This window comes from Glycine soja, chromosome 1 (assembly GCF_004193775.1).
Source record: "Glycine soja cultivar W05 chromosome 1, ASM419377v2, whole genome shotgun sequence".
NCBI classification, from domain to species: domain Eukaryota; kingdom Viridiplantae; phylum Streptophyta; class Magnoliopsida; order Fabales; family Fabaceae; genus Glycine; species Glycine soja.
In genome coordinates, this window is record NC_041002.1 from 36,415,424 (window position 1) to 36,443,223 (window position 27,800).

General features: G+C 32.4%; 2 protein-coding genes across 3 annotated transcripts; one reads left to right on the forward strand and one right to left on the reverse strand.

The window, feature by feature from the left end:
- Positions 1-10,891: 10,891 nt before the first annotated feature.
- Positions 10,892-15,745, forward strand: LOC114415254. Its single transcript, XM_028379856.1, has 3 exons — positions 10,892-11,121; positions 12,179-14,850; positions 14,949-15,745. Exons 2-3 carry the CDS (start codon positions 12,280-12,282, stop codon positions 15,228-15,230), a joined length of 2,853 nt encoding a protein of 950 aa, XP_028235657.1. The 5' UTR covers positions 10,892-11,121; positions 12,179-12,279; the 3' UTR covers positions 15,231-15,745.
- A 1,211-nt stretch (positions 15,746-16,956) lies between these two features.
- On the reverse strand, positions 16,957-19,111 carry LOC114415261. Of its 2 annotated transcripts, XM_028379875.1 has the most exons (5): positions 19,038-19,111; positions 18,542-18,652; positions 17,866-18,055; positions 17,192-17,740; positions 16,957-17,079 (listed from the first exon to the last, which is right to left on the reverse strand). In XM_028379875.1, the coding sequence occupies exons 1-4, from the start codon at positions 19,101-19,103 to the stop codon at positions 17,205-17,207; spliced, it is 903 nt and encodes a 300-aa protein (XP_028235676.1). In that variant the 5' UTR covers positions 19,104-19,111; the 3' UTR covers positions 16,957-17,079; positions 17,192-17,204. The 2 variants fall into 2 exon arrangements, with proteins under 2 accessions (XP_028235676.1, XP_028235668.1); XM_028379867.1 differs by having other exon boundaries at positions 16,969-17,740.
- Positions 19,112-27,800: the final 8,689 nt, after the last annotated feature.

Genomic DNA, 27,800 nt, shown 5'->3' on the forward strand with positions numbered 1-27,800 from the left:
AGAATGATGGTGACTTAGATGCAGTAAGAAGAAAGGTTCATCAGACAAGATTGGGCTAGAGTGATGCGCCCTGCCATAGATAGGGTTCTACCTTTCTAGCTTGAGAGCTTCTTCCTTACTTTATCAACCAAATAAGCAAAATGTAAGTGACTTTTTCTTTTATGGAGGACCAAAAACCCTAGATAGGAGTTGATGTCATCAGTGGTATTCAAATGGTTACCTATGAGATCAACCCTAGATTGGAGAAGAAGATTGATGACTTATGTAAATTAACTTTTTGACTAGAGACCTTACCAAAAAGATTGAGGATATAGTCCTTTTCTGCAACTTGCTACAAGGAAGCTTTGACCACCAAGATGATATCATCCACAAAGAAAAGGTGAGACACTTGAGTAGCTCCCCCTTCTAAACATGAAAGGTTTTGAATGACCATTATTAATATAATCCTAAATCATATGAGCCAGTCTCTCTAGACAAAGCACAAAGAGGGGAGTGGAGAAAAGGTCTCCTTACCAAAGACCCCTAGAAGGTTTAAACATATAAGTTGGAGATCCATTCTAGTAGATGGAAATGTTAGTCGAATTGATGCAGTGAGAGATCATAGAAATCATCTAGGTAGGGAGACCAAGCTTTTGGAGGGTATCAATGGCGAAGTCCCATTCAATATGATCAAAATTATTTTAGAGGTTGAGCTTCAAGATCATATAGCCATGCTTACTATTGTTGTGCTCCAGGGAATGAACAAGCTCTTAAATAATAATATAGTTATTCACAACACTTCTTCCTTTGGTGAAACTAGTTTATAAGGGACCAACAACATAAGGCATGATACATTTTATATGATTGGCTCAAATCTTAGCAACAATTTTGTAGATAACATTGCATAAAGAAATTGGACTGAATTTTGTCAAGGAAGAATGGTTAGAACTCTTAGGGACAAGGGTTAGCAAGTTTTGATTGATATCAACAATGTGCTCCAGATGAGTTCTGGTGCTGAGGATAAATCTGTAAATAAAAAAGCTTAAGGTATCCCACTGAGAATTGAAAAATGAGGGGTGGCAGCCATCAAGACCAGGAGCTTTTAGAATACCCATGGAGAAGAGAGATTTTTTAGTTTATTCAAGGGAAAAGTCCCTATCCATAGTAGATATTTCATCATCCTTGATAGAGGGGAAGGTATGATGGGTGAAAAGGTTGTTGACCAGAAAGAAGTTAGAAGTAAAAAGGGAATCAAAATAAGATAAACCATGTATTTGATTTTAATTGCATCATAGATCCAGTTATATTAGTATCATGCAAACTAATACATAAAGATAGGTTCACACTAGGGAAAATGTACCCTACGCAGTAATAATAGTGGACTAAAAATCTGAATATTGAAGCCCAATGACAAATTGTGTTTCCAAACAATTAATTTTGTAAAACTAATTAATTAAGGTTAAATTAAATGAAAGATAATTGTGTTCAATTGCTCAATTTAATAAATAAGAATCAAAGATAGAAAAGTTGATGTGAAAACAGTTATAATAAGCAAGCTAGGATTGGGATTTCACACTTACTCCAATTTCCCCAATTCTAGTTCTAAGAAAACTCCAAAAATTGTTAATTACCGGTATTCCCAAATTCAATTATTAACCTTTGATCATGGTTTAATGGCACTATTTGCCCTAATCATTACTCAATTGATCATAGAAATATTGTATTAGATCAAAGGATTAATTTCAAAACAAGGGTGGTCAATTAATTAGTCTACCGAATTTTCTCATAACTAGTTTGATCATGCAAGTTACATAGAAGCAATATCTTCCTAGGTTAATCAATTTCACACAGATGGTCGTCGTCATGCAATTAATTAAGATTCAAAGTGATCAATTCCAAATTTTTTTGTTCTCTTTTATAAGCAAATTTTGACTAGTTTTACTTTATTTAATGAAACCATGCTCAAAATATTGAATAGGAGATTTATGCTTAATATCAAGTTTAAATGAAGTGTAATTTAGGAATAGTGATATCTTTTTGATTAAAGATTACATAATTTAATAAAGTTAATTAGTTTCTTAATAATAAGTGTGAAATCAGTATTTTTTTACTTATAAAAGAGAAAGAAGAGAGTATATATGCAAGTTTTTTTTATAACAACTGTCTGTTGGAATTTTAGGGGATCCTTATAAAATACCAATAATCACCAGGAACACATTATGTTAGATCATCAATAAGAGTTTTAGGAATATCTAGATCCATAATGATTGATCAAACAAACACAGCAGAATCTGAATTTATAGGTAACCGGTGACTTCATGGTTCTTCCTCAATCGGAACCTCTTTATTCCTTAATAAGACTTTCATAACTCTTCAGATAGGGAGAAGAAAAACTATATGTGGCGGCTCGGTATATTGAGGACCATATCCTTCTTATAATGTGTTAACCTAATAGGGTTCTCATTATCTCCCAATAGGCTAACACTAACATCTGCTCATTTAAGTCCATATCATCTGATTTAGTTGTCTAATGGGCTCACTTAATTTGATCACATAAAATAAAACCCACTAATGATAAATAGATAATATAACTGTCTTATAATATTAGCCCATATTAATTATTGGAATAAAAAATTCCAACGATCTCCCACTTGGGCTACATATTGTAACAATTATTTCAAAAATCCTTAAGCGCGCATCTGTATGCTATTTACTTTCAGACTTCCACCTTAACAACCTGGTCCATCTCATGTATCAATAATGGAATCATTGAGGCTTTTGTCACTACAACAAATGTAACTAGACCCCAATGACCACCACATCAGTACACTCAATGATATAGTTCAATATGGATAAGCAGCATGGAAATTACATACAATGTGATTTTAGTTATGCCTATTTCCAAATGGTCCAAACCTTATTCTTTATAGAGATCTATCCAAACACAACATAAATATTACAAACAAAAAAAATTGATAATGAAATTATAAAATTCTACTTTATTTTTACAGAAAATCCAAACAACAAAATGTTTGTAAACCATAAGATATAAAACATAAGTAAGACTCTCATTAAACTAAGGTACTATCAGGAATTACACCCATATGAGCAGTGTGCTCATAAAAAACTTTAAGTATCAGCCTTTAGTAAGTGGATCAACTAGCATGAAATGAGTCTCTGTATTTTCTATACAAATTTATATTTTTTGAATTCTTTATTTAACAATCAAATACTTTATGTCAACAAACTTTTACTCGGTTGAATCCTTAATAAGACCACTAAGATATTGTCCCAATAAACACCCGATGACTACTTAATGTTGGCGACAATAGGAAAACTAGTTATAATAATTTAGCAATCATAAATTCTAGTATGATGTCACATAACAAAATATTAACTCCACCAACAAAATGTGGATCCTTTTGTGGAGTGATTGCTATTAAGACATTCTGAAAAAATCGAAGTTAGAATACCCAATAATCTCTAAATTTCTAGACTTTCGATATGAAAACATGTAGTTTCTTGTTTTCTTCAATTAACGCATAATGCGCTTTACTACTTTCTAGTGTTGCATACCAAGATTACTCATATATCACCTTAGGACTCCCACAAAAAATTATTTCAGGATAATAAAAAAAAATAAACTTAAGCATACATGATAAAATGCAATATAACTATTTTGCAACAATAAGTCATATGGTGATAGTAGGATGTCAACATATAATACAAAAATAATAAATTTACTCCCACTGAACTTTTAGCACACACAATCATCAACCAAATTTACCTCAATATCATAAGAGATAATCTTGATGAATTTTGTAATACCATAGACAAGAGACTTGTTTAAAAGCATAAATGGATTTCTTTAGTTTACATACCATAGACTTTGGATCATCTTAAACAAGATTTTCTGGTTGCACCATATAAATTGTTTCATCAATGTTTCCATTTAGAAATGTAATATTTACATCCATATATGCAAAACAATTATCAAAATGATTTACATTGTCATTATAGTCCTAAGAAAGTCTTTCTAAGAAATAAGAGAGAAAGTCTCTTTGTGATCAATGTCTTCCTTCTTGCAAAACTTTTGGCGACAAGACAATCTTTATATATCTCAAAATTACCCATTGAATCCCTTTCGACTATAGATATTTATCTATAACTTATGGGTTTCATACTCTCAAGCAATTTGACGATATCCCAAATGTCATGTTCAACCATCGGTTTTATTACATCATTTATGACATCAATCCACTTGAGAGTTAGAGCACAACATAACTTAACTAAGGTCAATTAGACCTTCTTAGTCAACCTAATGTCATATTCATGTTCTTAAAGAAATATGACATAATCATATCAAATTACATTTTTCCTTTCTCTAGTGGATCTTCTTAATGAAACTTCTTGAGGTTAATGAGTTTGAACTTTAGGTGGTGCTTGAGATGAAATCTTAGTGTTATCTTGTCTTTTAATAATGTTAGGAGTAACATCATTATTTAATTACCATATCTGTTTCTTGAACAATGGTAAGTACAAAGGCTTATCTATTGTCAATAACAAATTATTCTTTAAAGACAACACTCCTTATGTTTCCTTCCCCTCCAAACTCAATTTCCTCAAGGAGTCTTGCACGTCTCAAACATGATCTTAAAGTGGGATTGTAAAACTTATACATGTGAGAACTTTAAATGTAACAAAAAAAGGATAGTGACTGCTTTAATTGGTACCCTAAAAGGATATAAATTTCATTCTTTAATGTCTTCCCCCAAAGCGACTTTGGTAGAGAAGAATTAAACTTCTTACCATATCTATACAGGTTTAGTTTCATCATTATGCAACTTTGTTCATGCTAGGTTTGCCTAACATTACATGTTGTAAACACAATTTCACAATTATTGAAGAAAAACACATGGGGAACTCCAAACATTGTACCTTATGTCATATATACCATAGTATTTCCCACGGTCACATTTGACAACCTTAATTTTCTTTCTTTTTCTTAGTTGAAGTTCAACTTCATCTTTGAAAGACTAAATGTCTAGATGCCAAAACTTCTCATAATTTAAATAAAGAGGAATCATCTATGAACATAATAAAATACATTTGTTCATTCCATGAATCCATAAGGAATAGAACACAGATATATGCATGTATTAGTTCCAAGATATCCTTATTCCTTTCATCACCTGAATTTCATTTTGTTTGTTTATTTTCCCTTTGTATACTCAATATAGACTATAAGGTCCAACCAATATAAATGATCCAGAATTTCCTATAACACAAGCATCCAAATTCTATATTAAGATATATGACTTAAGTGCTTATATTATAAAGTAACGAAATTCTCATTTAATTTTAAGTTTTGTACCACCCAAAAATGTTTGCAATAAGAACACTCAAATATCCATAAAAGAACTCATAACTTGCAACATTTGAATCACATGAGAGACTAACTTTATTATTTCTAATTGAACAAAAATAACTGAATTTGTCCAAATTAGAAATAAAATTTGGTTTAATAAATAGCTCAATATATGTCTCAACCAAATTCAAATGAAATTGAGTCTTTTATAACAACATAAAAATTCTCATAGCTTCAACTATAACTTTATGTCATTGCCCACATAGAAGAATCTTTCATCATCACTTGGCGGATGACTCCATAGGTAACATTGTATAGACATATTTTGTGAGTAGTATAACCAAAATCTACTCACTAACGTCGTTCGGTACAAAACTAAATTAACTTTAAAACAAATAAAAATGAGAAGTTTACCATTTTCACACACTAAATAATGTAAATGAGACCCTTTTTTTTATATGTCTCATCCTACAAAAGCAAAAAGGAAATTTATTATCTTGTTCTCTTGTTTCTTCTTTAGATAAAAAAAAATTATGCAATATCATCAACTCTCAACTGACTCCCCTCAAATTCTAAATTTTATACTTGCAACTTTGAAATTTAAATAACATGAGTAATTTAAACCATAGTAGTAACAACAACAACAATTAAAGAAGAGAACAATAAACATATATTGCACAAGTAATCTTCATGGTAAATTTCAATACCCAAACAAGATACCTAGCATATCATTAATCCTCAATCTTCGGATTGAAAAAAACTAACCGTAAGTGGTACTCTCAACGCATTGATCAAACATTGGCGATAAGTCCTGTCAAACAAAGGTTGTCTTTGGACATTCCATTGCTCACATGAAAAACTTATATGATGATTACTCTGGTCAAATAATGATTGTCTTTGAACATTTCATTATTCACATAGAAAATCACATTATTTATAATCGCCACATGTTTACCATCGCAAACATGTAATTATTCTGTTAAATTGTGTCTTCCTTTGAGCCGAACACAATTCGCATGAATAATTCCATATAACATCCATGTAAATTCAATCAAATCAACTTACGCAATAGAGGTTACTTTGGCAACTTGTTGTTTCAATCAATTTAACCAAAAATACAAGATAATTTAATATAATAAATGAAAGGTCTTAAAATTACATAATTTTCACATATAACTTAGTTATATAAAAATATATGACATAACATGCAAATATTTTGCAGAACAGACCTATCATAAGATACCTAACACAACATTAATTCCTAGAGAAATTAATTTGTAATTGATACTCTCAACACAATGATCAAAGATTAACAATAAATTCTGTCAAATAATAACCTTTCTTTGAACTGACTATTATTCCCATGAAAATACCTTTATAATTGTCACACATTTATCATCAAAGGTACAAAATATTATTTAGCCAAATTGCGTCTTTCTTTGAGTCGAACACAATTCACATAAATAATTTCATACAAATTATATGCAATTTTAATTAAATTGATTTTCACAATAGAGATTACTTTTGCAATATATCATGTCAATCAATTTAATTAAAAAATATTAGACATACAAATAAATGGGAAGAATCTGTTACTGCTAAATTTATACTCAATCATGATAGCAAAAAAATATAAAACATTAATTACGACAAATAAATATCATATCCTTAAATTATATTTAATGCTATCATTGATTTATACTTAAAATAGCCCAAGTAAATATTGTATCCGTAAATAATGTTATCACACATTTATGAAAGGAATTTTAAAAAAATTATGTATAAATTCCAAAAAGAAATCTTTAAAAGATTTTATATAAATAAAAAAATAATAAGATCAATCATAAAAAAATATTTCCTTGGTATTGATTTATGTTTGTGATGTTTGTGCAATGCACCTTGGAGACCGGAGAAACTTCACTTCACCTTCAACTTTAATTTGCTCCCACATTAGAAAATCAGAGTTATATAAATAAAATATATAATAATGTTTCTCCTTTAATTTATTAGCATTACAAGAAATGTGAAGCACAATTTTATCCAAAAGAAGTGAAAAAAACCAATACACGATTAAATGACGTTAAAAGCCAATAATCATAAACCATGATTAGGAAAACAGCAAAGCAACATTTTTTTTATGAAACAGAAAAACAACCCAATTTCTACAAACCAGTCTATTGCAAAAAAAAAAAAAAATTAATTGTCAATAATCTAACAGTAATGGTGACTCTAATACCACTTGTGGAAATTTTAGGAGATTCTTATAAAATACCAATACACATTACGTTAGATTATCAAGAAGAGTTTTAGGAATACATGGATCCATAATGATTGATCAAATAAACGCACTAGAATCTAAATCCGTAGGTATCCGGTGACTTTATGGTTTTTCCTCAATCTAAACATTTTTATTATTTAATAGGGCCTTCCTAACCCTTCATATGGAGAGAAGAGAAACTGCAGGAGGCCATAGTCTTCTTATAGTGTGTTAACCTAATAAGGTTTCTATTATCCCCTAATGGACCAACACTAAGTCCATATCATCTGATTTATTGTCTGTCTAACAGGCTCACTCAACTTGATCACATAAAATAAAACACACTAATAATAAATAACTAATATAATTATCTTATAATATTAGTCTACATTAAATATTGGGATAAAAAATTTCAACACTTTATCAATCTTTAATGAATATATCTAGTTTTATCTTTGATGCCTTGTCACTCATAATTTATTTATCTTTTTCATGTGTACGTTTATACTTTTTACATTCATTATTATTTTCTAAACTTAAATCTCAGGTTATTATTTATATTAATTTCTCTTTCTGTCAAATACTTTTTTTTTCTTCAAACATCTATAATATTGTGGTAAGCAATGAATTTTAATGTAATTTTTCATTAATCCGTTCGTGCGATTTATGCATGAGAATATGATATTATCATCAAACGTAAGGCTTGGTGGTTAATGGTATACATAAAACCAGAATTTAGCATAAACTTACTTTAATTATTCAATAGTTGTGTACGCATAAAAGAAAAGGAAGAAAGACACATAAATCTTGTGAGAACAAAAGGAGAACAAATAGGCGTTCTAAGATTCCATACGGAAAATCGTCAAAAGAAGTATATGTCTATAATTTCTTTGTCCTTCAAGCCTACACCTATATTCTAGTGCTTCTCTAGGACTACGACTACGACTACGACTACAGGTGGGAGTAGTAATTCTATGATGAGTAATGATGTATGAATTTATTTTTTATTTATTTTAAATATAATATTAATATTTTTATATTTGCTCATCTCTTTTCTTCCTGTAATATCATAAATTCTATTATATTTATATATTTTTTCTTTCTCTCTTTAGGTGTTAGATAATAATTGGGATGTTTATCAAACATTTTTCTTTCATGATAGTGTACCTGAAATGTTTACAAGTTGTAACTATAAGACAATTTGGTTCTTTATTTATTTAATAATTTTCATATAAAAATAAATTAAATTATGACTTTTAAAAAAACTTAAATTTTAATTTTTTATGTATATTAACTTTTTAGTAACTAGTTGCTTATTAAAAAATGAAAAATATAATTAAAGAATAAAAGTGTCTGATATTGATAATTTAAATAAAATATTTGATAATCTTTTCTTTAAAAACAAAAATGAACCCAATAATTTTTTGTGTGTGTGCCTATGAGTTGGATGTTTTCTTATTTTATACTTCGTAATTTCTGTGGCATATGGGTTTTCATTTCTCTGATGTAGCCGTATGACCAATCATCGTGCCAATGCGAAGCTGATATAAATATTCTTAATTTCACACTCCAAGACAAATAGCTTAACAAAATTAACTTTATTGCTGTTATCAATTATTTTTCTATATTTTATTCTATGTATTTAAAGTTTATATAAAATACTTTTAATCATATTATTTTTTGCATAAAATGATTTAAATGTTGTTTTTTTTCTTCCATTGGTTGTTAAATAATTTCGGTTGTAGGCTTCTAGCTATTAGATAGTTGCTTAGTTGCAGTGAAGCATCCTTTGTATAAAAAAAGAGAGAAGAGAATTGAGGTTTCAATAATACTCGTCAGTTGGTTTATTCTGTTAAAACTTATCAACGCATTTAATTTGTAAGGTTTTTTTTTTTCAGTTTTCTTTATAACACGTCTTTGTTAATAAGAATAAATATTATCATACGTCTTATCAAGACAATTAAAACCACATGCCAAACGTTGATTAGCACGTTGAAATTGGGATATTGGGTTTTTCTTGTGGCATGCGATGCGACTTTCACTGCTCTTGGCGCAAGGATATCTCCGGATCGGCGTTCCCGCGAAATACGTTTGTTTTTTTGTTCCCATTTACTCTTTCTTTATAGCAAAAGACAAACCACTGAAATGAAATTAAAATTAAAATAAATAAAAGGCAAAACGCGCTCAGCATTCAGATATGGCAACACGTAAGAGGGACCCACGTTCCCGAACTTCGGGATTCGTGACAGCGAAACAAGTTTTCCTTTGTGGGTCCCACTCCTTTCTTTCTTTCCACCGTTGCAATTGAATACGAAACGCTCTCTCTGCCTCACTCACTTACTAACTCGCAGACACACTCCCACTCACTTAATTAAAGCCTGTTTGTTTTCCATTTAGTTTTTTCCTCACTTCAATATAATTTATTTTTACTCTATCCTCTAATTAGATATTCTTATTCTTACATTATTGAGTTTGTTAATTTTTTTATTAGTAAAAATAAAAGCGAGAAATTTATATAAAATTATGTTTGTTAACTTTATAAGAAGAAATTTATAAAGACATGAAATCTTTTATATTATCCACTAATAAAACAATCATTGATATATTATATTAATAATTATAAAAATAATTAAATTTATGATGCATGGATAGTTGAGTAATCCAAGAGTACTAACAACGAATTCTATTTTTTAACCTACTGTTTCTAACGGTATATTATATATTATTAGTTAAAATCTTATTATAAACTATAAAATGATAAATAAAACTCATTAAATATGAAATATAGTCAATAGTTTTTTAATTTTTTTAATGAAATTTAATAAAAAAATTGAATTTAGAAGCATATATTAAAAAATTGTTACTAACATTTATCTGAAATAATAATATAAAAAATAATTTTCATTTATTGATAATATAATTTTTTACATTATTAGATATTATCATCTAATTAGAAATCGTGATATTTAGGTAATTTTTATAAAATTTAATAAATTTACCATACATTGTCATTTCTTATTAAATAATCATATAAGAACATTTTATATTATTATAAACTATTTTCTCGTAAGAAAATAACGTTTATATTCTCAAACATATATGTTATTAATTTTTATAGTAACTGCCTTATAAATCATACTATTACATAACAGTTATTAGTAACTAAATAGGGCATTAAAACCAAGATCTTTCTTCTTTTTTTTTTTTTTTTCTTCTTTTCCTGTAGTAACGTAATCGATGATTATTCCTTTTCTCTTTTCTCTTTTCTCAGCGAAAGAAAAACTCGGCACGTTAATACAAAACCGAAAAATAAAGAAAAAACATATACGAAGATGAACGAAGAAGAAATAAGAAAATGATGAAAGAAACAACCAGTGGCCTCATTGTAATTCTTTACTTCGCTTCTAAACTACGTCCCTTTTCGTTTTCCCATTACGCTTTGGATCTATTTCTCGATCATTGCAGCCACACCCACAGCCACGTTTCTTTCCGTTTTTCTATTTCCATTTTTTTCTGGGTAAGATTTGATGTTCTTGTTTCCTCAGAAAATTTTGGACTGTATTGTTGAATTTTGATTCTACATTTTGCATCACTGCTTTTTCTTTTTCTGGGTCTCTGTTTTTTAATAGGTAAGTGTGGTGAAAATGGAGAAAAGTCGAGTTTTTTTATATTTTTTTTTGTTAAAAAGAAGCGTATTTGATCGTTGTTTTTCATTTCTGTTTTCTTTTTGGAATGTGGGTTTTGTTACTCTTGATTTTCTACAAAGAGTGTACCTTGCAGTTTTTGTTCTTGTTACAATGTTTTTATTTTTCTTTCTGAGCAGCCATCGTTTTCGTTATTAACGAGTTTGTAGATATCACTGTCAGTGTTGGATATGTCATTTTATGTGAAATGAATGGTGTGGATATGGTTCTCTGTATTTGGCTTGTGTTTCTCTTTCGGGTTACACGATGTGGGATTATGTGTAGTTAGCATCAAATTTAGAAAATTTTGTATACCTTTTTTTAATGGTAAATGGAATTTAGTCCACTGTTGTCTCTGTTTTGAAAGTGAAGACTAGGTATACATCATCACTTTGTTCATTGAATTAAAAACTTGATGGTTTGAACAAGTCTATTTGCATTTCCTTTTGTTCAATGCATTCAATTGTTTCCCTTTCACGTGGCTTTCTTCCATAATCCCTTCTGAACAATGTCAAAATCTTGTTCCTTTCTTTTCTTGATCAATGTTGCGATTTGTGTTTGGGGCCATGAAAAAACGGAATCAGCTTTAACGTGATCTGTTTGTTTCCTTCGTAGATCGTGTGTGTAATTGTTAATTGTGTCATGGCATGATGTCAATCCTTCTTTCGCAAACCTTCTCTCATAACTTTCAGTGTCTGGAGCCTTTTTATTTATTATTATTATTATTATTATTATTATTATTATTATTATTATTATTATTATTATGTTGTGCTATTTGCTTGTTATTTGATAATGCAAAGTTTTTTGTGTTTGAGACCGAGTTACAATCATTTGTATCTTATTTTTCAAACACTTTTTTCAACTGATGCAATTGTGAACATTTACTGACAGATAATCACCATAGCTAAGGAGAAACTCTTCTGCAGCATTAATATATGGGTGAAACATCAGACTGAAGTGTAAAGTCTGAGTGTTTATTGTGTAATTGTGCCATGCCAATCAATATACAGCCAAGTAATGGATTGTTGAAACCTGCTGAGGACATGGGATTTGGTTTGGAGTTCAGAAAGAGCAGCACAAAACAGCATAGCAGTTCAAAGACAGCTAAAGAAAGTTCTGTATTGCCCCATTCGAAACAAAGTTGGAAGGATGCTGAGAAGTTGAAGTCAAAGAGTGATCTCAAACAGAAAGGCAAGTTGGATGCAGAAGGGAAGATTCAGAACTCAGAAACTGTGAGGAGAAGGGCAACTGAAAGAGATGAACTTGTCAAGCACATGTCTAATTTGCCAGGCTATCTCCTGGGTACCGATAAAGTAGAAAACTTTCAAGAGAAAGCTTTCAATGTTGGTGTTCTAGATTGGTCTCGGCTTGAGAAGTGGAAGCATAAGCAGAAGCATATCCCAGTACTAGTTAGTAGTTTCACATCACTCAATAACAGTGAATTGTCATCAAGAACAGCTGCCAAACCATCTATCAGTGTTGGAGGCAAGGAAAAACTTAATGATAAGAAAAGTTTGCTTTCTTCAGGCATAAGGTCATCTTATAGGGAATCCTTTCCTGAAAGTGCCAAACATCCTTTTCATGATGTCAAACGATTTGAATCTTCCAAAACTGTAACTAAGAGCATAGGAGATGAGAAGAGCTTGACACCCCGGGCATTTGAGTACTTTGGAAACAAAACTCACTCAGATATATCACTTGAAAAGGAGAGGAGGAATGGCTATAGTAAAAGAACTTCACAAGTCAAGAATTTTGCATCAAACGCGAAGCTCCATGGCATCTCATATCTTAATGAAAACGGTAGGGATGATGGATCTAAGCAGAACATGGAGGATTGGAAAGAGCATAACCATAATAAAAAAGAGAGAAATTATAAGTCCAGCGCTGATATGGGACATCCATCATTAAAATCAAAAAGAAAAGGGGCATCATCCAGTCCTAAGAAGATGAATTCCAGCTGTAGTGAAACCAGGAAAAAGGTGGATCAGTTGCAGGAATCAGATTTTGACATTGGTCGGAAACATTACCATATCAAGCCAAGTAATATTGTGCTTCTTTGTCCAGTAGAAATTCCCCAGTCAAGTTCTTCAGAGGATTTTCAGCTTTCTGAATCAAGAACGTCATCGGATGAAAATTTTTCGGAATCAACCAAAAGTAGTTTGTCATATGTTTCCCTTCCTGATGAGGTTTACACTCCACAATCCGGGCCACTGCGTTCTGCAGTTGAGTTTTCTTCTTTGGAAATGATGCAACACAGCATTAGTACTGATCTGGGTGTAGATCGTTCTTCTGTTGTGTCTGAGATACCATCTTCCACAATAAATAAAATTTCTAGTCTGCAATCTGCGAGCGCTTGCTTTGAAAAGGATATGTTTGATGCTAAGCTGAGAGATCAGTGTGCTTTTAGTAAATTGAAGGAATCACTGGACCAAGAAACTGCTGAGCTGACAGCTCAGAAGGAAATGAATACTTCCCATAACCGTCGGTTTAGCTTCAGCTTAAGTCGAATTGGAAGAAGTTTCAGCTTCAAAGAGGGGCCTACGCTTCCACAATATAGTTCCATGCATGTTAGTGCAAAGTCTGGTCCGGTGACGCCTCAATCTTCTGTTCGTTGGGATAATCCAAGCAAAGAGAAGGCCAATAGTCATATCAGAAACCGGTCCAGCCCCTTGCGGAGGTTGTTAGACCCTTTATTGAAGCACAAGGCATCAGATAAACACCATTCAGCTCAAAGGGATCAGACACTAGAGGGAATTGCGAATTCAAGCTTCAGGACTATCGGTGTCAATGAATCACTGCTGGCTGAGAAGAGCCAAGGATCATCAGTTCAAGGCCTCTTGCAGCTTACAATAAAAAATGGAGTGCCTTTGTTGAAATTTGTGCTCAACAATGAAAGAAAGATTTTTGCTGCTACCAGGAATAGTTTAGCATCACTGGAGAAGGGTGATTTAGGCAGCTGTTTTACATTCTACCTGGTTAATGAAATTAAGAAAAAGAGTGGTGGATGGATAAGCCATGGAAACAAAGAAAAAAGCTGTGGCTATGCCTACAATGTTATTGCTCAGATGAAGTTTTCTAGCTGTAAAATCACCGAACCAACCAATCAGAACTCCAATAGAAAGTGTATGGTTAAAGAATATGTTCTGGTGGGTGTTGAAATCAGCCAGACGGATCAAGGACCACCGAAGTTCATCCAGAGCATGGAGCTTGCAGCTGTTGTTGTTGAGACCTCATGTGAAAAGAGCACTGTAGGACTGGATGATGATAATAACATGCTGAAGAAAGGATGCTCAAAGTGCTTGACGGATGAAAGATGCTTGTGCAGTTCAGGAGACAATGATGCCTCTGATTGCACTACAGTTGTACTTCCAGGTGGTGTGCATGGTTCACCAAACAAAGGTGAACCTACACCTTTGATCTATCGATGGAAAACCGGGGGATCATGTGATTGCGGGGGTTGGGACATTGGTTGCAGACTGCTTGTGCTCTCCAACCAGAACCAGAATTCAAGTATTGCAAAGAGCTATAAACCTTACAATGATCGTTTTCAACTTTTTGTTAAGGTACAACTTTATAGTTCTACATGAGAGCGTGCTTGTATACAATTATAAATATTGTGGACTTCTCGTTTACATATCATCATCCTTATCATTGCTTTCAGGAAGGAGCTGAGCAAGAAAAACCACTTTTCACTTTGTTGCCACTGAAGGATGGTTTCTACTCGGTTGAATTCGACTCAACAATCACTCATTTACAGGCATTTTTCATTTCAGTTGCGGCTTTAAGCTGCCAGAAACTACCAGGTTCCTTGGAAATTGGTAACATGCATGAAGAGATCCTTAACCTTAAGGAACCCAGTTCCAAGAACAACAGAAAACTTCAGGGGAAAGCACCTTTAAAATATGCTCCAATGCCTCCACTATCCCCTGTCGGCAGAGTTTAAACTCACAAGAAGTTTTCTTTTTTGTTGTTCATACCTCATAGTTATCACTATTAGCTTTTAAGATCTTCAAGTAGCTGAGAAATAGCAATGCAAATGCAATTGTCATAAATGTTACTCTTGCTCTTGAATTTTTACACTTTCATTTTACACCTACCTTTTATTTGAAAAGGGGATAGAGGGAAAAAAAAAATAACAAAAGGGAAAATGTGATTTTCTCTCCCTCTATTTAGTGTAAAAGGTGAGCGTAAAATGGAAGTGTAGAAAATCAAGTCTAGGAGTAACATTTTTTACTCTATTTTCTTCTGTTTTTCTTTCATACATGCAATCCAGTATAGAAAATAGACAAAAAAGGTCCATTCCACTGGAATGTTGTGGCAGAAACTGGGATGGTCGTTGTATTATCGTAATCATTGTACAAAAGAAATCACTGCAGCAACACCATCTTTGTACAAAACGAAACCTCAGTGAATAATACCAGCAGGGTTATCCTCTGCAGTGGTTGAACTCTTTAAAAAGAGAACTGAAACTATAAAATCAGAAATCCTCTTGGCAACTCACTGAACATTATTGACATGGGGATGATCAAGTATATGTTACTACCTCTCAGAACATGGATCAAGTAGCACATATTGTTCCAACTTAATTTCTAGTCTCAAGTTCAAGTCTTGAGTATCAATACCAAAAAATGTGAACTCGCAAATTTGTCATTGAGAATGAGTTGATAACGTTTACTCTAAGCTTAAATATCTAAAATTAGTCATTCATTGTAAACATTTTTTTTTTCATTTGTTTTTTGTCGTTTTATACTTAAAAATACTGAAATCAATACCATTTTATGAAGTCAGGATTAACAGAGAACTTTAAATCTTAAGACTAAATGCTCAAACTCGGCTAATTTGTACTCACTATATTCATTACTTTTTTTTTTTGTATATTTTTAACAAGATCTGCTATTGGATGTCACACAATAGATTCAACTGTATATTTTTTTCTTTTGTAAAACACGAGTTTATATTTAGAATTCAATGTTTATTTATGAAACCAAATATTTTTACTTGAAATTAATGGGAAAAAGGCACTGTTTACTTTATTCGTTCAATTATTTCCTATTTGGAAGAGATGGTTTATTCCCAGCTTATGAATATGATTAGGACATCTTGATATCACTGATTAATGGTGTTTGATATGGTTTAAGGAATCAGACGGGGAATCACCGTTGCTAACCAGAGTTCAACTAATAGAAGAGACTCCAAAATAGCTTATTTAAACTTTTTCGTATGATGTAAACACTTGTAATTACAAGAGCTTTTAAAAATAACTTATAATATGTCCATAAGCGGTTTTCAGCTTATTTTAACAAGTTCTCCAGAATAACACACGAAAATAGCTTACAGTTTCCATGAAAACAGTTTAACTATATATTTACTTCAATTATAAAAACAACTTACACATAAGTTCTTTACATGATAAATACTTATTAAATAAATACTAAAGTAGTTTACCCAAATGGAACCATAGAGTAGGCAAGGAAACTGTTAGGAAATGAAAATGCAATAGGATATTTTGCAGCAACTCATCACTGAGTCGCTGACCATACTAGCATCTTTGAAATTTAAGGCCTGGATACTAGGGTTAACATTTCGTTTCTTGGTTACATGTATTTACTTCAGAGTTTACAACTCAATATTCTAGAGTTTAAAAACAAAAGTTGGGACTAGATAAATCCTACGCATATACATACGGTTTACCTGAGACTTCAGGCAGTTTATCATATATTCATTAATCCACATCTCAACTTCCACAGATTATTTGTTGTACAATCAAGTTGTAATGTTAAATTCATAAAGAATCTTTGGAGATGAGTGGAGATTCGGCCCCAAACATAACAAAAATGGGTACAAACATAGAAAGTGAGAAGGACCAACGATGAGCTACAGAGTGAACCTCCTATCTATATTGAAAAGTTTGATGTATTTACAAGTCTACTGGTGAAGCATGATGGATACAAATAAACCACTGTCCATCAATCTTCTCAAACACATTTGTTACAAATTGACCTCCCCATCTGCCCCCTTTCGTCTTTACAAATTCCATGCAAGTGACATACCCCATATCCCCTCTAGCATGAACCTTAATGTCTTGTAGCTTAATTTTTAGTGGAAATTCATAGTTAGCCCATACAAAATTCCAGCTCTCGATAACATCATTGTAACCAGATATTCCTCTCAAACCAGGGTGGACACAGCATACCTCATCGCTTTTTGCCCACAGGGTTTGCATGGCTGCAAGGTCACCAGTCCTGAATGATTCGTAAAACCGGCTGTTCGCTCCAAACACTGTTGTCTTGCTATCTTTCTGAAGGTTTTTCAGAGTATCCCTTATTTCTGCTGCCTTAGCATAATTCTCTTCAGCTATGGCATTCTGTAGCTCCTCCTCCAATGTCTGCTCATCCAATGCAATGTTGTCGCTACTCAATATGCTCTCAGAGTCTTCACTTTTTACTCCCAGTCCTGATAGAAACCAAAGGCATTTTTAGACAATGAAACACAATTTAGCAAAAAAATAAGTACTGCAAAATTGGGTCATAGATGCAAAAAGAATTTAACTCAAGCAAAATCTAAGTATAGATACTTACTCAATCTTCCCATTTGCAACTTTGAAATATGACCAGGTAAAAGACACAGTTGGTCTCCTCTTCCAAAGCTTTTGCCCAAAACTAATCTGTTTGGAGTAAAGGAAGGTAGACAAACATGATGTAGCTTCCGAAAGCTACTGGTGAATGAGCATGGTAAGATATTAAACTCCTTGGTAGTAGAAGAAATTCCCTTCATTAAAAAGTTAAAATCAATGCACTGTCTTGCAAGGGAGAAAATCTACTAAACAAATAAAAAAAAATATACAGAAGCATTGAGAGGAAAAGTATAACTTTATCCTCATTTCTCACTCCTCACTCCTCAGAAATCCATGAAGTCGATTTTCTTCAGCTAAATTCAAGGTTTTCTTATTTACAACCAAGCAATGGAAATTATAAGCATATATAAATATAATATACCAGCTTCTAACAGAGTTAGCAATCAATCCAAGCGGACATGCGGCCATTGAGAAAGCCTTTTTTTTTTTCTTCCAAAATTCTTTTTGAAGTAGATAAATTAAATCCAGATTCAATCCTAGAATTCTCATCCAACATGTCATTGATCAACATACAAATGCTCTCATATAGTAATATGCCAAGAACCAAAGCAAGAGACTAACAAATTCCACAAAATATTAAATAACTGAACTTTTAGATTAAAAGAAAATGGGCAACTCACATTGAAGGATAAGGTGGTTCCATAGAGCGCCATAGTTGAAAATGCTATTCCACCAGGAACTAAAAAATGGCTTTGACCAGCCGAGAAAAATAACTCATAAGGATGCTTATCCTGAAAGTCACAAGAAAAAACTAGTGATAAGCTTGCACTTGATAAAGAATCAGAATTATCTAACACTGAGGTAAACAAAATTTAACACCCCAAGATTAAAATTTAACTTGAGAAAGAATCAAGAAAAAATCCCCATTCTGAGATCTTTACACCCCAAGAAGAAAATTTAACAACCCAATTGTATTAAAGATTAAGAACAAAAACTTTACGAAATTGGGGCTAAGAAAAACCACATAGAAGAAGGGAAAACAATTTGGGTATGTGTGGAAACTTCAAAAGATAAAAACACAAAGCAATTAACAAAGAAACGGTGGAAAAGGAACAGTAACTATTATTAACAAAAAGAATATCCAATAACAATAGCAGAAAGATTTTAGAGTGTAACCTTGGAAGTGGAAAATCGAAACAGAGTGGAAGAAGGAGCAGAGATCAGCAGAGAGAACAAGTGCATCTGGCAATGCCAATGTGGGCTTCGTTGATTGAGCGAACAATAAAGGGTAAGATTTTCTCCGGGTGTTGCTAGGTGCACCCAGTGTTATTGCTGGTGCACCCAGCATCACTTTAAAATGCCAGAAATGCCCCTCCAATGTTTTGTTGTGCGGATCAACTTGATCCGCGAAAGACTCCTGCAGATCAAGTTAATCCATGTAACACAGGCGGACCAAACGCGGATCAAGTTGATCCGTGAGTTTTCCACGGATCAACTTGATCCGCAAGCATTACACGAATTAACTTGATTTGCGAGTTTTCCACGGATCAACTTGATTCGCAAGTATTACACGAATCAACATGGATCAACTTGATCCGCGAGTTTTTCACGGATCAACTTGATTCCCAGGAGACTGAATTTTTAAAAAAAGTTTAACTTTATTGAATCGTAAAGCACTACCACCACGAATCAACTTGATCCGCAACTTTAAAATCTACATGTGGATCAAGTTGATCCGTTAAGCACCACCGCCACGCTGCCAAACGTCAGTCGAGGAGAATGCGCGAGGAAGAAGTAGAGCAGAGCATCACAACAGCACCAGCACCAAGCATTTTAAAGAAGCTTGCGGATCAAGTTGACCAAATCCTATTTTTGAGCTACTTAGAAGTGTTTTTTTTGGAAAAATAAGTTGACTAAATTCCCTTTGGCAGTTTTTTTTGGGGATTCCTCCTTCAATTTTGAGCATTTTGACATATTATGGGCCTCTAACGAACATTTCTATAAAAAGTTACAACCGTTTGAAGCTTACGAATCAACTTGATCCGTGAAAGACTTCTTAAAAATCAACTCGCGGATCAACTTGATCCACAAGTCACTTGTGGATCATCTATATCAATTGCGGATCAACTAAAACCTATGCGGATCAACTTGATCTGCGAGTGTCTTACGGATCAAGTTCATCCACGGGTACCTTGCGGATCAAGTTGATCCGTGACATACTTGCGGATCAACTTCCTCCATAACAAACTTGCGGTTCAACTGCAAATCAACTATAACATCTGCGGATCACATTACAACACACGCAGATCAAACAACATCAATTGGATGCACGATAATCGTTTTAAATGCTCATGGGGTATTTTCGTCTTTTCGCTATGGGTGCTAGGTGCCCCAACAATAATGCTGGGTGCACTTAGCAACACCATTTTCTCCTATCTGAGACCAAGAGGAAACATTTTATATCAAACGTTGTCGTTTAATTGCATGAAAATTTAAATCAAGTATAATAAATGTTGTACTTTAAAATTTAAATAAAAATATTCAAAGATCAATAAACTTTTCAATCTATTAATTACTATTGCAATAAACCTGAAAGAGTATTGAATTTATAATTTTTTATATTGCTATGATTTTTAATATACATTTGAGTTTTTTTAATTAACCCAAATTTCTTTTTACTATGTGTTTGATGAGGGATTTAAAAATTTCTAGGAAATTCAAATACACAGCATTTTGATTGCCTTGATTTAAATTCCCTTCATTTTGTAAATATTTTGTTTGGATGAGATAATTCAATTTCTTGTATTTTAATTTCCTTGTTTGAACAAAGTAATTCAATTTCAATGAAATTCAAATTTTCATTTTTAAATATTTATTTAAAAATTAAGATTTCAATATTGAATGAAAATAAACATGAGTCATTTTTTAAATAGTTAAATATTCAAAATAAATTTAGTGTTATACAATATATAATAATAAATTTTTTTAATATTTAATAATTAAATAATCAAAATAATTTTAATGCTAAACAATTTTGAATCTTATACAATTTTGAAGAAAATTCAAATTGCTAATTATTCACCAACGCATAAACATGAATCAACACAAGCATTACAAGGTCCTAATTAATCAAGTTGCAAACAAAGATCTTAGACAAGAATTACAAGGTCCAAATTAAGATAAACTAATTGAGTACATAACAATCCTAATAGCTAAAAGAAATTAAAAAAACAATGTTCTTCATTCCTTAATCTTCATTCATCATCAAGTGTAAAGGTCGAGGAGCCTGAATAATTAACATCCAATGCTGCCATTTAGGGAAGAAGAAACAAGATAATATAAGTCACAACAGGAAAGACAAATAACTATAGTGAAAATATGACCTCAACTAGGCATGAAAAAGACACAATTTTATAATTTGAAAGTTGAAATTGGAAATGTAGACAAAAGTTTACTCACCAAGTTTCATTCTGTAAGATGTGTTAAAACATAATCTGTCTTTTTGTGAATTGGAAGGGCTTTCACAATAGCTAATTGCTTTGGATCGTCAGCTAACCATTTTTTAGCCCATTGTTATCTATTAAGATATGGTATCAAAGCTGTCTCACGTGACACTTCTTGAAAGAAGCCGCCATTCCTTCCTTTTCTCCCTCTTGTGAGAATGTGCCCGAAGAAGTTGAACCTCGTCTTTCTTTTTGTATTAGAGCTTGGTTCTTCTAAGTCTATGGTAGCAGTAGCACCTAACCCCATGAATTTCACTTCATTTGTTTCTCTACTCATCACTTCATCATCATCCATAACAGTTTCAACTCCATGACAGGTGGCTCTATCTTTAGCACACAAATTCACTATATCATCCCAATTTTGAAGCACCTTGAATCAAAACGGGTTTAGTCGATTTATGCGACTGGAAAAAAAAAGAAAAAGTCAAATCCAATCTACTTTGAATAACAAATAGCAACATATTAAAGAATACTTACAGTGCAATATTCATTCCAAGCATTTTCATTCTCAATTGTGATCATGTGCTTAGTGCTATCCCAATCAAATCCACTCTCTCCAAGGATGTCACTTGCAATACCATACTCCCAATCAAATACCATGATCTCCATAATTTGATACGGTTTTTGACATTATCTGATGTGACATTAACATTGAAGCTTGTAAACAACACTGCGGCTGCATCATTCAATGCTGACCTTTTCCAACCTCCGTCACCCTTATTGCTCAAATTCCTTTGATCTCTAAGTACATCAGCCAGTACACGTTCCATCTCCAAATTCCATGTAAAATAACTTCTTGTTTCCTCATTATTTTTTCCTAAAACTTTTCTTTTGTCCGTCATTTTCTTTATTAGATGACTCCATTGAAGTTAATGTCACTTATTTAACCTGCACATAACAAATATTAGATACAACATACTTTATTCATTTGACTAGTTCACTGCACAATCATAGAAAATATTTCAAGCAAAGTTTTATGCAATAGCAAAGTACATAAAAGTCTATCTTCAATAGCAAAGTACAATAGTAACAAAGCACACAAAGTTTGTCTGCAATAGCAAGTTACATTTAAAAAAGAACTATCCCTAAGCAAAGTTTCTTCTAACTTGATAGTTAGCAAACATATTCATAGTTAATGTATCTCAAAATCTTGTCCATTCCTCAGTAGCTTGAATAGTTGTGATATCATCTATGCCAAATACTAAATTTCCTACTCTTATTCAGGCACCCATTCCCTTCAGTGCTAATTCCTATGGTTTTTATGTACAGTAATATGTTACTTTTGCCTTTGTACATTACAAAATAAGCAAAACAGTGACTATTAATTGCAAGTTGCAATATTCTTTTCTACTTTCCTTTTGTTTTACACATGAACAATCCTGCAGAATAATAAGGTTATTGCTGAGATGACCTAGTCATGCCTCTATTTTGGAAACGATGCGTTCTGATATCAAAATATGCTTTCTATGATTTTTATTTTATTTTTATGTTCCTGGTTGCTTTAACCTAGTGTTTTGCCTTATAGGTTATCATCAATCACCAGAATCTTCCTTGCCTTCTGAATCTGTTGACCAATAATTATTAAAAAAACATCAAGAAGGAAGCTTGTTGGACCATATCAAACATCACAACTAGTAATAAACAACAGATTCAGGTATAGTTACTTGTTCATCAGTCCCTTTCCCTTTTGCATAATTGCATGCACAAATTATTAGATGCAAGCTTGGACTTTTGAGTCTATAGATTATTACATTTTAACGATGGAAAAATGAATTCAAAAGCCAAACTTAATCGGATTTTGCCAAAAGAGAAGATAGAAGAAAAATAATCATGATAGTAATCAAGCTGAGGTGGAATGTGGATTTCAGAATATGGATTTTATGATTATTGTATCGTTATGAATCATTGAACTAGTAAGGACCAAAAGTGGAATTGTTGGTTGGTAAAAAGTCTTTATTGGCATTACTATGTTAACACTTGACATTATTGGAGAATAGAGACAATATTCTTGAACCATTAGTATTAGAGACACGGGGTATTTTAGATTCTTCATCTTAATTCCTAAGATTAAAATGGGACCTTGTATACAAGGTTTGAGCCTGAAGCATTCATGTGATCACTTACTGATGCAATTCTAATTAGTGAGATTTCTCTGGTACTATTGAAAACTCCTATTGTGATTTGTGTTGTATCTTTGTTTCTTTCTCCTTTATTCTAGAAGTTAAAGTTAATTATTTTGCTGGCGCAGGCATTTGGTTTATTGACACCATAGAGGTCTTTATCGGGGAGTTAATGCAGCATTCCAGATTATGTATTTGCATTTTAAAGAGCAAATGCATTTTTATTATTTCACAGTGTAAAAGTATCTTGTTTTAGGCACGTTTTAGCTCTACCGCACACTGTTTAATTCCTTGATCTGCATGTTACTTGACTTGACTTTAAAGATTTAGTAAATACAATTTGAGACTTACTGATAATGCAATATTACAACCCCTTTATATTTTCTGATGACATAAAACTGTACAATTACTTGAGTTACAGTTGCTAATTTTTCAATCTTCAATCATTATAGAAGCTTAAGGAACAACTGTGACACCCTCTACCCCGACATATATATAAATAAATAAAATATATTGGTAAACAAAAATCAAATGGGTAAAAGGTTCACATTCATTTCAATTACCAAATAAACTCATTAAAAATATATTCGGCTCAAAATAAGGCCGTCAAATTTACAAAAATATTTTGTTAAATCAGTGAGGTGAAATAAAATAGACTAACATCATAAAATTAACATAAAAACTTATATCACAATGTCACATCTTATCAGAGCGTTATGTCCCGACGTCCTTCAGCACAATATTCCTTAAAGCAGTTCACCTAGTCATCTGCTCCCCCGAACACAAAGTTCAAGATCATCACAAGATCCAAACACAAACAACAAACTGAGAGTGAGTTATCACATTCCTAACTAATAGAGAAACAAGACAACTAGATATACATATCATATAAACCAAATAAAACTTACTTACATGTAATTCACGTAATTCCACCACTTTGTCATTCAAAGTTCACTTTTCATCCATCAATCACAATTTTCAATCATCAATCACATTACACAAGAATCACACGCTCTGATCAAGACATAATAACACCTCAATTTCATAATAAACAATTAGCAAGCGCATGAGACAATTATGCTAAGACTCAAGCCTACATGCAATGTGGTACCATGTCAGTGAAAAACCACCCTGGGGCGCTTAGGAGTACATAACAAGACACACCACACAATGGGTTTGCCAGGTCACTCTCACTAAGTAAAATCATAGGGAGACCAGTCAGGGTCACGATGTTTTGCGAGAATGCTCCAACCATATGGGATCAGCATAGGCTTAAAGGAGCACTCAAACCCGATGACCCCCAAGGCCTACACTCCGAAGAGTCCGTCAGGGCCTCTCCCTCCTGATTCAGGTCCAACCCCTAAAATCATTTTAGCACACAGACACTGCTAGTGAATTATACAATACCCATGACCTCACACTCGTGTCTTAAACACGTACAATATATTGCGCTACAATTTAACACTGGTTCCTAAATAGGAACCTACACTTTCTCTTTAACACTGGTTCCTAAATAGGAAACCTACACTTTCTCTTTAACACTGCGCATTTACACTTTTCTCAAGATAACATTGGTCGGGTTATTGTACAATTCACAGCTTACAACACAAATAATGTCACATCAAGAATTAATCACACATTTATTCACAACCAAAACTCATTCACAATTTCACATCTCATAATGTCATAATCCACCATCACATGTTTTCACGTATCTCACAATTCAACACCTGTTCTACTTTACACTTTTACTCAATCTCAATAACAATATTATAATCTCAAGGCAACATATTATTCCACAATTCATCACATATTTCATTTATAAGCACTGCTCATGAACTATACAATACCACAACCTCACACTCATGTTTCAAACATGTTTAACACAATTGCGCTACAATTTAACACTGGTTCCTAACTAGGAACCTACACTTTTTCTTTAACACTGCGCATAAACACTGGTCGGGTTATTGTATAATTCATAGCTCACGATATAATTAATGTAACATCAAGTGTTAAACACATTCACTTATTTACAATCGAATATCATGTCCACACTTTAATATCTCATAACATCACATCAACCATCTCATAACATTCCTAATGATATTCATAAGGTACAACATACACATGTTCATCAAATTTAACCATAATATTCTCAAACTCCAACACTTAATAATTTTTGGAATCATACTATAACACTCTACAATATTATTTACATAAATTATTAATATAAATAACAACCTCTATATATATATAAGCTAGCATACATCATATTGAATCACAAATTACAAAGTAAGCTTTCAATGCACAAATTCTAAATAATTATATGAACACTTTGGTCAATTTCAATTATGATATTAACTTTTTAAATTATATATAAAAACCTAAACAACAAGAAAAAGAGAAAATACAAAATCAATATCTCTCTCTAAATTTCTCCTTTATTTCATCAATTCATATTAATTAGAAAAAGTACTCGATTTATAGGGTTCACGCTCAACACAATAGCATATCAATTCCACAATAATTGGTCTGTCAAACATATATAATTCACTGTAATAATTATAAGGATAAAATGAAAATTGCAAAAACACCCCAAAACTCATTCCAATTGATATCTCTAAGGATCCCTACACATGTTCTCACTAATTCCCAATTGTGAATAACTCATCCCTTACCTCTAAGCGGACTCACGTGTCTTCAGCCAGCGATAGCAGCATCTCTAGCGGTTCTCTGAGATTCCTCCTATTTTTTCCTCTAGCTGCTCCGATAGAATTCCTAAACGTCAAAGAGAAGGGATTGAAGCCTCCACTTGTACGGTCACCATGCGATTTATTTTTCTCCCTCCACAAATATTATCTCGCAAATCCCAACGGTGAAAACGTGCGAAATTTAATTTCGAACAACATATCCAAATTTAATAAAAATCCAACGGTTAACGAAACCGGGATCGTAGTTTTACCGAGACAGCTCTGGGTTTCTGCGGGAAAGGAAAATGCTACAATGTGAGGGGTATTTCTCTTAGCTCAGACATAATATAGAAATTCCCAATGGTGAGAATGCTCGTAATTGGGTTTCAAACGTGGTGCTCAAATTTCACGACGATCCAACGGTGAACGAGTCCGAGATCGTCATTTTTTTGAGACAGGTAAGGTGGCCTGCGGGAAAGAGAGACGGTTTTGGGAGAAGATAAAAGAAACAACATTGTGAGGCAGAGGAGGTTGAGGAGTTAGTCTAAAAATTGACCTAGCATGTTGTTATTTATAGCTAGGGGCATTTACGATCTATTGTTTACTCTATTTATTTATTTATTATTTTATAAAAACAAACTTTATTTTATTCTCTATCAAACAATTAAATAAAATACCCTTTTTATTTTCTCTCAAATCATTATTTTAATTAATAATTATATCTCCTTATTTATTTATTTATAAAATTTCATCATTTTTTTTTAAAATCTATTTATTTATAAATAACAATCCTTTTTAATCTAGTTTACGAAAATTGGGATGTTACAACAACCACAAGCGTTCCTTTTCACAAACTTCTAAAAGTCATATAAACTCTCTCATTCTTTATTATTCTCCAAAACTTCAAGGTTTTATGGGCTTGGATCTTTTTTAGATACTTTTTTAGAGAAATTTATCAGAGGGAGCAAATAACAAATGCCATTCAGCCTCCAATGGATTAAACACAGTGAAGAATAAACATAAAGTGAAGACACAAAAATTATCATAGAAGAATAAACACAAGCACCTACACTGTTCCTAACAAATTTGCAAAGATGCCTACAGTACAAATTAACGAAATCAAACAATGAGCAACAAAATCAAACAATGAGTACCCACAGTACAAAACCAATGAAATCAAACAACTAAATAAAAAATAAATCACAAATTAACAAAAAAAATGAACACACCGTGGCACAACGAGAGTGTGGGTCAAAATTGCAAGGGAAACTTACTTGTGAGAAAATGCTATATGTGGTGCGTGAGAGTGGTTGAGAGGGAGAGAGAGCTATGGAGAGAGCTAGTGTGCTGAGAGGGAGAGAGAGCGCTAGCGTCGTGTGCGTGAGAGTGACTGAGAGGAAGAAAGAGTGTGTGCAATGTGAGAGAGTGGCTGAGAGGGAGAGAGCGTGTCTATGAAACTAGATGGAGAATTTTAATTTCTCTATTTTTTGTGAGAATTTGAAATTCTCCTAATTTAGTCTATTTAAATGCTTTAAAAAATTATGACATTTTAATTACTTCTAAAATATCCTATCCAAACAGATTATCTTATAAGAAGGCATTTTAATATTTTAGTTAAAATAC

Bases quoted from the DNA above. Each gene is read 5' to 3' on its own strand.
- LOC114415254 (XM_028379856.1), top strand. From the start codon at position 12,280: ATGCCAATCAATATACAGCCAAGTAATGGATTGTTGAAACCTGCTGAG. The intron at 14,851-14,948 runs GTACAACTTTAT...CATTGCTTTCAG, and splicing joins GTTTTCAACTTTTTGTTAAG to GAAGGAGCTGAGCAAGAAAA.
- LOC114415261 (XM_028379875.1), bottom strand. From the start codon at position 19,103: ATGCACTTGTTCTCTCTGCTGATCTCTGCTCCTTCTTCCACTCTGTTT. The intron at 18,653-19,037 runs GTTACACTCTAA...TGTGACTTTCAG, and splicing joins TTCGATTTTCCACTTCCAAG to GATAAGCATCCTTATGAGTT. The intron at 18,056-18,541 runs GTGAGTTGCCCA...TTTTTAATGAAG, and splicing joins GAACCACCTTATCCTTCAAT to GGAATTTCTTCTACTACCAA.